The sequence below is a fragment of the Lissotriton helveticus genome, chromosome 4_2 (assembly GCF_964261635.1).
Source record: "Lissotriton helveticus chromosome 4_2, aLisHel1.1, whole genome shotgun sequence".
NCBI classification, from domain to species: Eukaryota; Metazoa; Chordata; class Amphibia; order Caudata; family Salamandridae; genus Lissotriton; species Lissotriton helveticus.
The window spans coordinates 89,742,818-89,759,849 of record NC_136064.1 but is presented as its reverse complement, the minus strand read 5'-3'; the positions used below and the strand labels follow the sequence as shown (position 1 = coordinate 89,759,849).

The 17,032-nt window shown below is 43.0% G+C and overlaps 1 protein-coding gene across 2 annotated transcripts in view; it reads left to right on the top strand.

Moving 5' to 3' along the window:
* The window catches only part of LOC144752052 (phosphatidylinositol 3,4,5-trisphosphate 5-phosphatase 2-like), a 598,959-nt gene that overhangs the window by 528,365 nt on the left and 53,562 nt on the right, over positions 1 to 17,032 (top strand). For both annotated transcript variants that reach the window (XM_078640002.1, XM_078640003.1), the window contains exons 25-26: positions 2,930 to 3,017; positions 6,218 to 6,920. In XM_078640002.1, the coding sequence (XP_078496128.1) occupies positions 2,930 to 3,017; positions 6,218 to 6,920 (791 nt within the window). The remainder of the gene's footprint in view (positions 1 to 2,929; positions 3,018 to 6,217; positions 6,921 to 17,032) is intronic.

The following is a 17,032-nucleotide window of genomic DNA, read 5'->3' as shown; positions in this document are numbered from 1 at the left end:
GTGGGTGGAGTGGCAGGTCATCCTCAAACAGCCCTTACTCCATAGGGCCCTTGGAGAAAATTAATCACAGTGAGATAAAGTAGTCTGTGCCGTGATTAATTCTAAGCGGTACAAAAGGGGGTGGTGATGGACGGAGCATCTGAACCAATCAAACACTCACACCCAGTCAACAGATCTGGGTTTAATCCATCGCCGTTCTTTAGCCCACTCTGCCACCCCAGTTCAGACATGGCCATATGCAAATGAGTCTGACCCTGTGCCTCATGGGAACAGTCCAGCCCAAACTGGCAAGCCATGCCTTCCCTGGACCGGAAACAAGCTTCCGAGGACCGGTTTCTGGCATTCAGCCGTCTTCAGCCCGGCTTGCTTGAGTCTAGTGGCAAAGTGAGCAAGGGACTCACGTCTGAGCATACCCTGCCAACTTATGGCGAACAAAGGGGTACAAAAGGGGGTGGTAATGGACGGAGCATCTGAATTCTAAGGTCGCCCCCATAAAACATTAGCTGGTGGACTGCATTTTAAGCTCAAAGGATAATCCATTAAGAGGAGTGTAGTGTTGGGGAAGGTGAGTGAGAAACATTCTGCATTAACAAAGACAAGTCACTCCTGGAGGGGGTGGGTAGTCATTGCGTTCATTATAGTTTGAGTTTGAGTTTAAAATATTTATATAGCGCACTTTCACCAGCGGTTTCATGGCGCTGCAGCAGGCAGGTCCCTAGGACGGGAACCGCGGGGATAAGAAAAAGAAGGAAGGGGAAGAGAGGCAGCTAAAAAATTATTTAAAAGATTTTAGCAAATAAGTGAGCTTTGAGTTTTTTTCGAAACTGGGGGTAGACAGTTATAGATCTGAGCTCCAAAGGCAAGGAATTCCACAGGACCGGGGCAAGGGTCGCAAACTTCGATCCTCCCCATTTTTTCCTCCTGAAACGGGGAACTAACAATAAGGATTGTGTGGATGAGCGTAGCTCCCTGGTTGGAACATAGGGAACGAGCTCCGATGAGATAAAAGCCGGGGCCGCGCCCAGCCGAGCTTGAAAGATGATAGAAGCAAGCTTGAACTGGACGCGTTCGCGGACAGGGAGCCAGTGCAGGGATTATAAGCAGATAAAAGGGTTATTTGCAATCTTACAATCTGAGCCAAAAGGGGAAACACAATTTTATCTGAGATACTGTTGAAGCCAAGGATGCTGATTGCGTAACATCTCGGAGTATGATGACGTCAGAGAGAAGGTGTTTGGTGCTATCATTTTCCACCCAGTTGGGTTCAATCTGTAAGACGTGTTATTTGAATTTGCTCAAAATTCGAAACTATTGAATCTTCTAAGACTTTTTCTCCTATTTGGAAAGTGAAGTGCAACTCAGAGGCATTAGCATTGTTTTTCAATCAAAATTAGGTTATACCAACAACATATATTACAATGGGTGTCTCATCGGGGATGTTGCATTGTCCACGACATCATTTCCCAAAGATCTTGCCGGGTGCCAAAGATACTGAATCAGCAAAAAATAGCCCCCGGGCTCAGCCTGGGATACCTTTAAGAGGGGTAGTAAGCACATTTGTGTAGAGGAGCGGAAAGTGCCTGCAACACTTTCAGCACCTTTCAGTTCTTATCCAATCTGACCCCTGGGGGCATTTTAGCAGACTGTACACTGTCAAGAAATTGATTAAAAAATAGAGACCAATAAACCGACCACTAACAAAATGAACTTCAAATGCAGCCAAAGCATCTATACCTTGCTAAACTCATTTGCTTGCAGTCCAGGGCCAAGGCTTGTGCACTTCACTGAGGATGTATCCCATTCAATGGTGGGCACAGATGGGTTCATGTAGTATGATCCCTGCCAGGCAGCCGATGGTAGGCCTTCCAGATTGGCCATACCTGTGAGGGAGTGCCAAAGAAAGTTTAAAAATAAATAAGAACCACTGCATGCTGGGGTGTCCTGGATGTCTTTAAGGTATCAGACTTATATGATCTCTGTATGTTGGTGGAAGAGGTTTCCATGTTGACCTATCCTTGCAGTATGACCTCTCAGGTCATACTTAAACTGTACCTTTGAGTGTGGATCAATCATTGAGAAATATCACACTGTTGGTTTCTGGATCTGTCGCTACCTGCTAAGCGGTGCCATTTCCCCAAACTGGTCAGAACATTCTTCTCTCGCTTCCCCCTCACAAAAGGAGCCAATGTTGTTCCTGCCTGAAATTGAAAATAGAAGGAGTTCACTCTAAACCTTTTGCACTCATGGTCAGTGAGTCTTTTTTCGAGTAGCACTAGCGAGTGGATGTTCCAAGGTTTGGGAACTACGAGCTCATTAACTAATGCAAGAAGTCATAAAGCAGTGGATATTAAGGACTACGCTTTGTGAGCCATCAGCTTCTGACCCATGACAGCAATCTGATGCCTCTATCTCCATCTCTACATGTGCAAGTTCTCCAATTATACCTTTTGTCTGCCGTGCACTGCAACTTACAATCTTTGCACCTCGTCCCTGAAATCTCTTCACATCTTTCATGCGAGTCTGGAGAAAATGTCATACTGGAGATAGAAGAATTACTTACCGGTAACACTAGATCTCTGGAATGGAAGAGGACCTAATAGGTTGGCATCATATATAGATCTACTATAACATCAAGGGTCATTATGGGAATAATTTTGCAATGCAAGAGTTCTTTTAAACACTTATTTCTAGTGACATTGGGGACTACAATCCCAAAATAAACATGGTCAGTGTTTGTGATTCTCCATCCAGATGTCTAGAATTTGTATAGAAGAGATGTCCAAGCTTCAGAGCTGGTATTTCAGTTAAGTATCCTCTCCATCTTATGGGCTTCAAACCCTTGTTTGATAGTTGTTGCATCTGGTGTCCAGTTATCAGGATACCTTTTCTGACTTTCAAGACTAACCTCTGTCATCTTTGATGTCCTCAGATTGGATCAGTTTGGAAAAGGACGATGCAGAGTCCCAACCGCTCAGATCTCCGAAAGATGCCTGCAGCCCGACTCCACGTGTTGTGAGGTGAGACGAGGAGCAAGTTCTAGTCATTGATCATTGAACTTTAAACTCAAGTCTGGTACACCAACTACAAGGGAGTTATATCACTCTTTAGTGATGATGTCCTTTTCCTAAGAAATAAGAGGCATATATCAGACAAGCAGAGACAAAGCCAATAGGTCTCGCCTATGAGACCTATTGGCTTTGTCAACGTTTTGTAGCCCTGCTATACAGCAACGTGGATGCTTTGCAGTGTATCTGAAACTAAATTGAAAAAGCCCTAACAAGCAGCCAGGGTTAATGCACATTTTTTTAAAATGTGTGTTATGTTATGTTATGCTATGTTAATGATATTTATACAGCGCAGCGGTTACCCGGGGGGGTCCTGGCGCTAGATACATATCCTTTAGGCAAGACATGGGAAAAATGTATTGGGCAAAAAGCCAGGTTTTTAAGCTTTTTCCTAAAGACTAACAGATCTGAGACATCTCTTAATTAAAACAGCATATCATTCCATACTTTAGATGCACAGTTTCGGGCTTTCAGCCCTCATCAGCCAGGATAGCTTGATTCCAGTGGCATGGAGAGCACGGGACCCACGTCTGGGCATACCCGTCCAACTCGGGGTGACAAATGCAAAAAGAGAAATTCATGGACAGAATGCAGAACAATGTCATACATTCATCCCAGTACAGAGATCTGGGCCTAAATCCATCATTCTTTTGCTCACCATGCCATTCCAGTTTTGACCCAACCATATGCAAATCAGTCTTGACCCTGTGCCTCATGGGAACAGTCCAGCCCGAACTGGCAAGCCATATCCTCCCTGGACTGGAAACATGCATCCTAGGACCGGTTTCGGGCTTTCAACCCTCATCAGCCAGGATTGCTTGAGTCCAGTGGCATGGAGAGCACGGGACCCACGTCTGGGCATACCCGTCCCACTCGGAGTGACAAATGCAAAAACAATTGATAGACAGGGATATGCAGTTTTCTGGCTGATCCACCCACGGAGAGCCCTCTACCAAAGCATCTGTCCTGATCCTCTCTGCTGAGGGCTCGAATGTCAGTGCGAACAGGAGTGGAGATAAAGGACATCCATGCCTGGTGCCCCTCTAGATCGGGAATGGTTTCGAGAGAACCCCATTGACTCTCACCCGTGCCCAAAGTTATGAATATAATATATGCAGGGAGGCCAGAAACCGGGAGCCGAAACACGTTTTCTGGAGGACTTGGAATAAGAATCTTCAACTTAGAGAGAAGGACACTTTTTCAAAATCTAACAGCAGTAGAACGTGCAGACCCAGCAACTCCCTTCTCCTGGCCATTATCAAGTGTAATCTCCACAAGCAATGATCAGGGCCAAAACCGGGCATGAAGCCATTTTGGTCTGGGTGCACAAGGTGCGTAATAACCTTAGCTAAGCAGTTAGCAAGTATCTTAGCTAGGATCTTGGTCTCTGTATTTATAAGTGAGATCGGCCGATAAGAGGAGCAGTGCTCATGTGGCCTAGTGGGTTTTGGGTGCACCTCAATTGTTGCCCCACACAAGTCCAGTGGCACATAACCCACATCCCTCGCACCCTCCGGCAGTGACTGTAGGTGGGAGCTGACTAGTGAGAGAATCTTTTTATAAAATTCCACAGGGGAGTCATTTCAGCCCGATGTTTTCCCAGACTGTACCAATAAGGGTCTCTCCAATTTCACCAAGAATTATGGGCTTGTCTAAATCCTGTTGATGTGTAGGTAGCGAGGACTTAACCACAAGGACTTTGATAAGGGGGTTTGCCTCCTCTGCTGCGGAAGGAGTTCAGAGAGTGTACAGGGCCTGCAGGTAGGCCACAAAGGTGTCAACTGTTTCTATAGTGTTAGTGTGCCTATCACCATTGTTGTCTTCTATGCATGGGACCACCCTACTGTGCTACTCATGGTGGCCAACCAGTTTAGCAGTATTCCAGTTTTGTTCCATAAATTTTGAGTATTATCCGAAAAATGATCCCTGAGTTGGGCTATGGAATGGAGAGTTCAAGTTGATAGGAGATATGGTACAGTCCAAACTTTGTGGTGTCCATTTCTGGCATTCATCTTGCCTGCATATTTTGAGCCAAGAATGGTGTCACTGCTCCAGATAAAATCCAAGTGTCTAGACCATGCAAAGATCTTTCCTGTAAAATGAACCTAGCCCTTTTTCTAGCAAGGTAAGCTAAAGTTTTCTTAGTTTCCACAGACGATTCTCCTAGGGCAAACATCTGTCAACCTACCAGAATTCACGTGCGCTTGATATCTGTCAATGTGTAGCAGCGTGAATGCCGTGGTTACCTTACTGATACCTATCTACAGAAGACCTCTGTGTTCATCACTTTCGTTTTGTGCCCTTAAGAACTCTTCTGTAATGCACGTATAGGTGGGTCATGATCACCAACACAGAAGAAGCCCATGGTTATCAGCTCTCAAAATGAACCCAAAAAAGCCACAACATGACCACCTGTCAAAGAATATCCAGAGGAAAAAAGGTCTCCACATCTCAAAAATTACCTCACAGATTTCCACTTCTCACTGTGAATGGCAACGTAAACCTACAAATCCTCACAATCACCAACTCTGAACCTACTGGGAAGTAGAATTTTCAGGGAGGAGAGTAAGTGAGATTCAAGAGGTACAATTTAAAAGGCTGGTCAGTGTTGGGGGACCACAAGAAGAAGTGTGCGCCCATGAACGTGGAGTTGGGCCGCTGCTGTGACGTACATAGTTGGCTGGCACTCCTTATGACAGCCGGTAAGCTGTGTGATGGTTCTGGAGCAAAGTAAGAGCTAGGATGATGTCTTAGTAAGTAGCAACAAATTGCACTTCTTGAGTTGTTTAGTGTGGCTGTTGTGTGGCTCTTCTTTGGACACGTACAGATGTTTTTGTGTGTAATTAATATAGCGACCCTCTGGTCTCCTGGCACTAGATATGAACTCAGTAAACTCACCGCTCAGAACCCTACCCCATCCGTTGGAGATACAAATATTGCCCGTTCCACAAGGTCTTGTTGAAGACAGCGACGTCTAACCACATGGAATGATTATTGAGCCCCAGTGGTTCCTACATTAGCTACAGCAGTGCTTGAGTGTTTTAAACTGTCTTTTTTGTTGTCTTTGGCACTGTGACTGTGGTGTCTTGACTCTGAACCAGGTGAAGAGTGTCTGAGGCCAACAATGAAACAAATTCTTGTCTTTATTTCAGAAGCCGGCCCTGCAGTTTCCCAAACTCTTCCAGCAGTTACACCAACCCTGCTTACTTTATCTTTGAAGGAGTTCAGATTCCAAAGGCAACTTCTGCTGGCCACGGTGAGGCACCCTGCAGCCCCTGCCTCATCACATCACCAAAGGAGGCAAGCCTACAGCCAGCGCCATGCAGGAGACAGCCCTCCAGAAGCTCCTGCCAGGGTCCTGTGGTGGCACAGGGGCAAGAAAGACAAACATGGGCATCTACAGAGGATCCGCCACCCCTGAGTCCACACGGCTGTTTGCCACGGGGCATCTCATCCCAGGCTCAGCCTACCAGGCGGCACAAACCAATCAGACAGAAAAGACCCAAATCAGCCTACATCTTGAGTAGTGCGTTGCCCTCGGGTTACACAGAAGATCCATCCACCAATCCTCAACCTTGGAAGAGGCCAGAGTTGTCCTCCAAAGAGCAACCCTCACAGTCACCATCGCTTGGGTCCGATGATGACCGTTCTCTCACCGCTCTTCAAATGGCCAAATGTCTCAGTGAACTGGACTCTCAGATGAGATCAGGAAATGCGTCCGCCTCAGAACTGCAGTGGGGAGCTTCCAAAAATCCACTACGGCAAACCCGTAGCTCAGTAGAGGATGCATGGGGTACCCGAATGGAGGGGCGAAGACCTCCGCATGAAGTGCAGAAGCATACCCGCAGTAGACAGGTACAGTATGTCTTAAAAGACATCTGAATGTCATATTTAAGACCTCAATTGTGATCTTTGTCTGATATGCCCTATGTGGTGGCACATGCAATTTATCCTCCTTAGTTACGTGTATTTATGGCTGCATATTATGCTTCAACTACAATGAAGTAATTAATTACCGAATTCCAGCCAGACCTTGCCCTGAGGTTAGGAATCTGGTTGCAGAGCATGTTGGTGGAACTTCCATTCATTTGGGTAAGAACATGATTACAGCGCCTCCATCATCAGTTATGAGTGGTACATAGCCAGTTGTTGGTAGCAGTATCATGTTTGTGTTAAAGAGCTAAATATCTTTAGTTATATTTTAAGAGGTCTGTACATGCTACGTTCAATGTCTAGTTTGTAATAATAGAATGTTTTTAAGTAATAAATAAGTGATACGCCCAAAAGATTTTTGGGAGGCCAGCACCAGCCCAGCCTAATGCCAGGGCTGCCCAAGTGTTGACCATGTTTCATTTCTCCTTCTTTCTCCACCGTACGCTTCCTGTCTTTTTATCTCACTCTTGCAAGTTCCCCTATACTATGCAATTGAACGCCTTTTGGAATCCAGGGGAGGCGAATTTTTTTACCTTTATTGTTACGCAACAGTCAGGCACCATCTAATTTATATATGTACCTTACTGTTACTAGCTCATAGGCAAAAGAAGGGTTACCGAGATCAGACCGGAGCTGGTTGGTAATGAGTAAAATAATACAGAGCAGGTACGTTATAAATACAGGTTTCACTTCACATATTCACACACATTTGACTGCCTTGTAGATTGATTCCACCAAAATATAGTATGTGAAAAAATTGTGAAATACAAATATTAAGTTAAAAATATCATGATGTCAAAAACAACGTGCCACAGTAATAGAATGTAAGAATTTAATTTCTGACTTTTTTTAAAGACTTTTCATTTAAATATAGCTGTATATATTATCATATTTAATTTTTTTATTCTTTAGCTACGTTTTACTATTTTTGATGTTGTACGTTGTTATTTCTTTAATGTTAAGTATGGTTAAATATTATAGTTTGTTTTCATTACAATAATATTTTACATTTTTTTATCATATGTCTTTTTTTGGCTAGTTGTTGAGTTTGTAAAGAAATAGTATTTTATATATTTATTTTTAATTGATTCTACTTTTTTAAGTTTTAATTTTTTAATTAAATAATGATGTAAACACTTTCTTTAGTTATTTATTAGATAATTTAGTACTTTTTCAATAAATCATTTTGTATTTGTTATTTGGTTATTTAGGTAATTGGCTATAGTATTTGTTTTTAATAATTTGGGTATAATATAATGATATTATATTTATTTTTTCCATAATTATATTTATAGTATTTGTTTTAAAAATAATATGTATTGTTTTTTTTTTTGTTATTCATTTAATTTGTTTTTGGTCATTGTAACTTTAGGATAATAGGATGACAAATATTTTTAAAAGACATTTCTAACCGCAGATTCCTCAGCTTAGAATATTACCCAGGCATCAGACTATATCTGGAAAATCTTGAGCAGTATCTCTGCTCGTCAGTGGGTGGCATCCATTGACTCTGCATCAGTGTTGTCTGTGTCAGAAGGCACCTTGGGGTGCTACCACGGCACGTTGACATCAGTTCTTTTCTTTCCGTGCCAAATGCGTAGATCTGGAGAGCTACCACTGTTATTTTCTGACCAACTGTTTTGACCTTTTTTTGGCTCTTTTTGAGCTGTTGCTTCCAGTGTGCTAGAACCTGGCCCCTGGGAAACATACAGGGTCTAAACCCTGCAGGGAATATCACAGCCAGTGTCAGATCCCCACCTGGTGTGATCCCCATTTCGTCTGTCTCCGGTGCTTAGAGTCTTTGCCATGAGCCCAAAGCCTGAATGGAGTGCAAGTCGATGTGCCTCAAAGCAATTCGCTATTGGGTGAGGAAGTTCCTGACAGCGTGACAGAAGAAGGCGCTGTGACATTCCCAGTCCCATTCCCGGGGTTGATCTTGGGGCTGCACCCGGAGCCGTTCCTGCGGACAATCGTTTTCGCGTTCTAAGACCTCTTCCTCCAAGTCGGGTAACTCCAACAAGCACAAACATAAGACGTAAAAGCATTCTGAGACTTCCTCCTCCAAATGCTGTGCTTCCTGGCCCGGCCCCTGCACACCAGGTTCTGTCTGCTTTGGACCCTGGAGACTGGATTGTGGTGCTGGATCTGTAGGATGTGTGTTTAAATATACCTGTCCTGCCGGCCCAGAGGTATTAACTGCAGTTCACAGTAGGCCACGAGCATTTCCAGTTTGCTGTGCTCCAGTGCCCCTTGGGTGTTCATGAAAGTGATGGCAATGGTTGCAGCCCATTTGTGGAGGTCGAGGTTCCAGGCTTCCCCTATATCATACAGTGGCTGCAGAAGGAGGTTTAGCCCCCTGCAGTTATCATCTTCCTCCAGACTACGGCTGACCTCCTGCATTCTCTGGGGCTCACTATTGCCAAGTCAAAGTCACACCTGGCCCATTCTCAGACGCTCCCTTTCATCGAAGCCATTCTGAACACAGTGTGATTCCGTGCCCGTCCACCAGAGCAGCGAGGCCAGGATATTCAGGCTATGATTTTAACATTTCTGACTCTATCCTGGATTTCGTTGAGACTGACTCTGAGGCTGCTGGGTTTCATGGCCTCCTGCCTCCTGCTGGTGAAGCTTGCCTGATGAGGGCTCTTGAGTGAGTCTTGAAATCCCATTGGACACAACACTAGGGAAATCCCTCTCACCTGGTCCAAGGTAAGTAACTTGTTTTTTAATTCTGTTCATTTTAATGGAATTGACACAGTTTTTGTGGTAATTTTTTGTATAATTTGTGTTTTAAGTTTTTGTAAATTTTCTATTAAATATATGATGTTAAAAATGTTGTGTATAATTTTTCTGCAAATATATTTTATGATTATTTATTTGATAAAGATGTAATTCATTTTCTATTAATTTAGGATAGGGAAAATTAACCCCGAGCTTTCTAAGGTTTAACATTTTCCCTACTTTTGATTACGCTGGATAGGGAATAGTAGTTCTGACCCTTCGAAATTCAACACTTTTCCTACTATTGCTCAGGTTGAAGTTGGAATAGTACCTCTGACCTAGTCAGAGTCAATTATTTTCCCTACTCTTGCTTACATTTGAGCGGGGATAGTAAATCTGACAACTTCACAGTCCAACATTTTCCCTACTGTTGCTCAGGCTGGAGCAACAATAGTAAATCTGAATTCCACTACTGTTGGCCTGGTAGGGGGGGGGGAGTGGGAGGGGGTGAACTAGTGAATTTGACCCCTCCACCTCTAATTTATTTTAACTCATTTAAAAAAAGTTTTGATATAAATATTTTTGTTTTAATTTTAAAACGTAGTGTAAATGTAGATTATTTCTTATTCGTTGTGTAGTAATTTATGTAGTAATTCATTTTTTTATTTTAATGTTGTTATTGCATATTGGTCGTTTTTAATGTGTAGTTATAGTTAATTTCTAAGAGTATTTAGTATGATTTATTGTTTATTAATTATCTTTAAGGAATATTTTTTTATATGTTATTTTTTTGCACTTATTTTAAATATATTTATTTTTATTTTATGTTTGTAAGTTAAATGTAATATTATTTGATACGTTAATATTGTTTTAAAGTATATTAGGGGTATATTGGTTAACATTACTTATACTTACCTATCTGCGATATTTTTGTTGTCGACATTTGTGACTTTACATACTTAGGGCCTGATTTACAAAGGTAAACTTACACTTTTGTGTAAGTTTACAATTGTTTGCGGTTCATAAAGATATTTTACTAGTAGTATCTTTATGACTGCATAATCTCCGCACATACAAAGATAGGACTGTCCTATCTTTGTATTGGATGAGACTCAGTTCTAAAGATACTACTAGTAACCTACCTTTGCGAATAGCAAACAATCGTAAACTTACACAAAGGTATAAGTTTATCTTTGTGGATCAGGCCCAAAGTATGTAAAGTCGATATTTATGTCCTTGACATTTTTTGGGGACATTTCCTTTGTCGCCGGAAATTTAGTGGGCTATATTTGATCATACAACCTTGCAGGCTTTTCACAGTTTCAATCCAAGTTAAGTGAAGTGATCTACTCAGAATAACTCAATGTTAGGTCAAAAACTGAAGCCAGTTGTAGAAACCATCTCCGGAGCCTCCCAGACCAGACTAGAACTTAAACCACATTGCTTACTGCTTTTCTGGCTGAAAAATTTCCATTCATCCATACATTTGGTACTTTTCCCTTCCTGCACCTCGTGATTGCTGTCAAGATGTTTGCCGTGCTTTCCACAGCTTTCACTTTCGATTCCTTTAGCTGCTCCCAGTGTAGGTGAAACCCACGCAGGAGGCGGTCTAATGACATGACTTATTATATATTTTTTATGTTCATGTTTATTTATTTATATAGTGCTCTCTGTGCAATCTAGTTGCTTCAAGGTGCTTTAGAAATTCGACTAGACAATATTTGACCCCGGCTGTTGGCACGAAGAACCTCATGTTACACTCACATTGACAAGGGCAATTCGGCAACCACGTGCTTTTCACCGCTGTATTCACCTGGGTGGTGTTTGAGATGGACTGGGGATCCCCTCCGTGTCAACACCCAGTGCAGCCCTACAAAGACGAACACAAGTGCTACAAATATTTACATTGTCTGATAGATCCCATCCTGCAGATCTTTATTCTGCCACTAGGTGTCAGCACGAGCTCACGCTGCCGCTCACAGGCTTCATACACTGTCTTCCTGGCCAGATTCAGGACAGGAAATTTCTCAAACCCACCCACATCCTTTATTTATTTTATTTATTTTTATTTATTTATGCGTGTTTATATAGCGCGGACTTTACCCGAAGGCGTCAGAGCGCTTCACAATAGGAACAGAAAATTACAAATGAACATATTACAAAAGCAGACGATAAGTTACATGAGGTAAAAGTGACAATTGTGAGCAAACAAAATACATGAGGTAGCAAACAGTGCAATACAGGAAGAAAGAGTGACAAGTGTGCACGTTACAAGAGAAAACAAAGTACATTTAGAGGTAATATACTGCAATATATGCTAGACACTCAGGCACAAGAACAAACGTTACGTAGGCAATGGTGGCACTTGTGCAAGTATCAAAGGCAAACAACATGTGAGAGGTAGCAAACAGTGTGTTACAAGAGAAAAGTGGTGTGTGCCTGTTACAAAAGAGTACCAAACACAGGTTCAAGGATAATACTGCAATAAATGGCAGACACTCCAACCACACGAACGCACTGGGAAGGCACTTCCATAGTCATGGAGAATAGAGTTTTCAGTAATGGGAGGTCTTCTTTCAGATAATAGAGAGGGTGTGAATTAAATTTGGAAGTGTCTTTGAAGGAGGAGAGCTTTCAGGTAAGTTTTGAAGGCCTGGGAAGAGGTGGTGGTCCGGAGCTGAGGCGGAAGTGAGTTCCATATTCTCACCGCGTTGCCTGAAAAGTATTGGGCCATCGATCTTTCCTTCTTGAAAGTGGGAGGTTCAAGCAGTAGATTTTCCACATTTCGTGATGGACTCTAGAGCCTCCAGAGAGTTTCAGCTTGTTTGCCAGGTAGCGAGGAGAGGAGGAGTGCAAGGCTTTGTGGGTGATACAGGCAGTCTTGTAGATAGCTCTAGCCTCGATGGGAAGCCAGAGGAGGGTGGATGACATCGGTGTGATGTGATCGCTTCTTTTGGCCCCATAAATGAAACGAACTGCTGAATGGAGAACAGATCTAAGGGGGGACAAGTGGGATTTGGGGAGGCCAGTAAGAAGAGAATTGCAGTAGTCCAGTCTGGAGATGATCAGCGATTGCACCAGGGTTTTAAGGCGCTGCTCCGGGAAAATGCAACAAATTCCCCAAAGAAGGCGCAATTGATATTGAGCAGACTTTGCAATGGAATTGATGTGGGAGATTAGATTGAGTTTTTTGTCGAGTATGACACCAAGGGATTTTGCGCTGTCGACAATGATGGGTTGATTGTTAAGCAGATTCATCTGATCCATCCATGATTGAACCGGGGGAGGGGAGAGTGAGGAGGAGAGGAGGAGGAATTCAGTTTTGGAGGGATTCAGAATCAGTTGATGAGTTGACATCCAGTTTTGAATGGTTCCTACCAGTGAAATATACAAAATAATTAGGCGACCCGTGTCTCTGTGCATCCTTAGTCAAGTAATTAGCAGGTGATGAGATTAATTCGACCATTCCATGCATCACTTTTTTGTATATTTTAGTGTGTCGCCCTAAGTGGAACAGGTGTGCCCAGACGTGGGTCCCGTGCACACTGTACCACTGGAACCAAACTGTGTGCTGGTCCAGGGAGGAACTGGCTGGTAGTTCAGGCTGGACTGTTCCCATGAGGCACAGGGTCAAGACTGATTTGCATATGGCTGGGTTCAAACTGGGGTGGCATGGTGAGCAAAATAACAGTAGACTGGGATATGACTGAGTAATAATTGCCAGTGGCTGAGATTAATTCGACCATTCCATGCATCACTTTCTTTGTATACTTGTCGCCCTAAGTGGGACAGGTATGCCCAGACATGGGTCCCTTTCTGTACCACTGGAACCAAGCTGGGTTCTGGTTCAGGGAAGACCAGGCCTGGCAGCTCGGGCTGGACTGTTCCCATGAGGCACAGGGTCAAGAGTGATTTTCATACGGCTGAGTGCAAGAACGATGCAGAGGGAAAATCGGCCCTTCCCAGCCCAACCGCCCTACCGCTGCTACCTGCACGGACTGCAGCTGGTGCAAACTCAATAGACTAGGATACAACCAAGGAATGCATGTGTTGTTTCTGCTTGCTGATGAGACCTAATGGGCAAAACCAGTCCGATGTTACCTGTGTTTGGGTTCAGGGAGAACCTGGCCTAGAAATTTGGGCAACACTGTTCCCAGGCAATTTTGTCAGACTGGAGGCGGAGCTTCCGGCTAGGAGGGGGAGATTCCGGCCGGTGGCGGAGATTAAGCCATGGCCGAAGTCTCCATCTCCGGGCCGTAAGCTCTGCCTCCGGAACGGAAGCTCCGCCTCCGGGCCGGAATGTCCAGCCCGAGTGCGGACATAAAGTTAGTAGTCGTAAATCCATTCTGTGAATACCAAAAGTAGTAAGTTTAGGATTTTGTCTTAAGTTAGTTCTGTGAATCAGTCCCTATCTTTCTACCTGTACTCCCTTCCTTTCACCACTTATCTTACTCCTTTCTGCCTACCTCTGACTTTCTGATAAGTGTGTGAGCTACACGTATGCTCTCTGATGCTGCACCTGGGTGCTGACTCTGAGCAGGCTTTCAGAGGTAATGCCCCCTGTCAGGGCCGGCTTTAGGGCAGTGTGACTGGTGCTGCCGCACCGGGCGCTGACCTGGGGCGGGGGGTGCAGACCTCTAGTGGGGCGCTGTGTTTAACATTTTCATTTCATTTAATTTCATCTTTATTTCGGCACAAATTGCCATAAAAGAATCACAGTTTCATATAAAAAAACACATTCGAGTCAAAATTATCATTTCATAAAAAAGACAACTAACACTGTTATGGTCTAATAGAATCGATACAATTAAAAGCGTGTTTAAAAATAGAACATCATCACATTGACCTGGTTAGCGTTGGTCAAAAGCATATCTTAAAACACATCAGTTAACCCTATATCAATACAGCTTTAGGCCCTTTTTCCTACGTACAAAGTAGATAGAAAGCAGAAATCTACTGATGCTGAATACTATAGTTTGGGTTGTGTCTGTCTTAAACAATCTTAATGCCATTTCACATGACCTTTATCCCAAAAGGTTACATTTGGGTTTAATCCATTTCCTTCTGGCCAGCACATAAGCTGTGCAGAAAAAAGGATATGGGCATCATCCTCCTTGGAATTGCCCTCACACATAGTGCAAATTCCATCTATCGTTGTTGCCCCGTCAGCTCTTTTTCTTGCCCAGCGTGCCAGGGTTGATTTGGTCATAAGGTTACCGTATCTTAGTTTCATATAAAGAGTTTTTGCAAGTGGGGGCTCAATTTCGTCAAGGAAGGTCTCAAAGAGAGATTCGTCCTTGAAACTTAAAAATGTATTAACTAGGGTCCCCCCATTGTTCCCATTGGTTATTTGGTTATACATGAAACTCCAAAAAGCCCTTTTCACAATCAATTTAGAATTTGTCGGTAACCCTTCCGGGTTTTCCCAGAATGGCATTAGTCCTATTTTTGTAAACCATAATCTAACATGTTTTAACCATAGATTGGTATTTGTTGTGTCCAAACACAGTATCTCTTTTAGCCCGTTCCTATAGTCGAGCAATTCAGGTGTCTGCCATAGTCTCACCCAAAACATTAGTGGCCGGATGATAGTATAGTGATCAGTCCTTTTAACATTTAGGTCCAACTGAAGAGGTACCAAGGGAATACCTCTTGGGGCCCTTACCAAACTTCTCATAAATTTATTGTCCATAACGTTGAATACATCCTTTGACATGGGACCCCAGATCTCAGCACCATAAAGGGCTGCTGGTTGAACTTTAAATTTAAATAACTCCGCTGCAGGTGACTCAGCTTTACTAATGCATGAGCTTTGCTTCTTAAGGATAGGTTTTACATTCTGTGTGTATATTAGTTTGCTTTTTTCAATTTGGGGGCTCCACGTAAAGTTGGAATCGAGCGTGACCCCCAGGTAAGAGAAATTTTGTACCGATTCCTATTTTAGGCCATTTAAAGTTAAACAACCTTTATCTGGTTTAACAGGCTTTAAGGCCATACATTTGTTTTTTTTCCCATTAATTTCTAAGCCTTTCTAGTTACAGTAGTCACTAAAAGAATTAAGCAATGCCTGGAGACCTTTCTTAGTTTGCGAAATTAAAATTGTATCGTCCGCGAATAATAGCGTGGATACCTTTTCTCCATTTAATTTGGGTGAGTCATTTTTACAACCCTCTAAGTGTGCTGGAATGTCATTCACAAAGAGGGAAAATAATGTAGGGGCCAGAACGCAGCCTTGGCGGACGCCGTGCTCAATAGGTATTTTTGGGGTTAGTTCCCCGTTTGAGCCCCATCTCACTCTGGCAAAATTCCTGGCATGCAACTCAATTATCTGAACTAACAGGCTGCTAGGGAGCCCAACCTTATATAGGGTTCTCCAAAGAAGATCTCGCGGCACTAGGTCGAACGCCGCTGTGAGATCTACAAACGCAACATATAAATGGCCCTTTTTGATGTGTACATATTTCCAGTAAAGACAGCAGAATCGAAAAACTTGATCAATAGTGCTCACTTTACTCCTAAAACCAGCTTGATACTTCGTAAGGATGATGTTCTCATCCAACCACTCGTTTACACGAGTTAAAATGTGTCTTGAATATATTTTTTGGAGGATGTCCATCAGGCTAATTGGCCGGTAATTTGAAGGTTCTGACCGATCCCCCTTTTTAAAAATTAAAACAATTTCGGCTCCCCTCCAGCTCTCTGGGAAATCTGTATTACGGGACAACATATTACACAAATGGTTAATATATGGTGCCCATACCTTCAGGTCATGCTTATAGAGGTCCCCAGGTACTTTATCTAATCCAGGGGCCTTACCACTTTTTACTGCGTTAATTGCCACCTCAGTTTCCTCTAACGAAAATTTCAGATATTCTTTGGGAGGTGTAAGCCACGGTGTCTATTCGCCAACATTTTTGTGGTCTGTATCAAACTTGTTATATAGGGCTGTAAAGTGGTTGACCCACGTAAGTTCATCAAGGTAGATATCCTTTGCAACTCTCCCTTCATGGTTGCCATTGGCGACTAGCCTCCAGAACCCTGCAGTGTCCCTTGTTTTGGAAGCCACCAACAAATCCACCCAGCTATCTTCCTCCCAGATCTTCCTTGAGGCATTTTGAATCTGCTTATAAGCTTTCCTTGCTATTTTAACTTCTTCTGTGGATTTAGTTTTAATCGCCAGCAAAAGGGACCCCTTAGATTCTCTACATAGCTTGCCATACCATGGCTTACTGTGAGACAGGTTATTCAGTTTTTGTTGCTTTTTCTTTGGCATTTTTGTTACTAATGTTTTCAATGTTTTAAAAAAATCATTG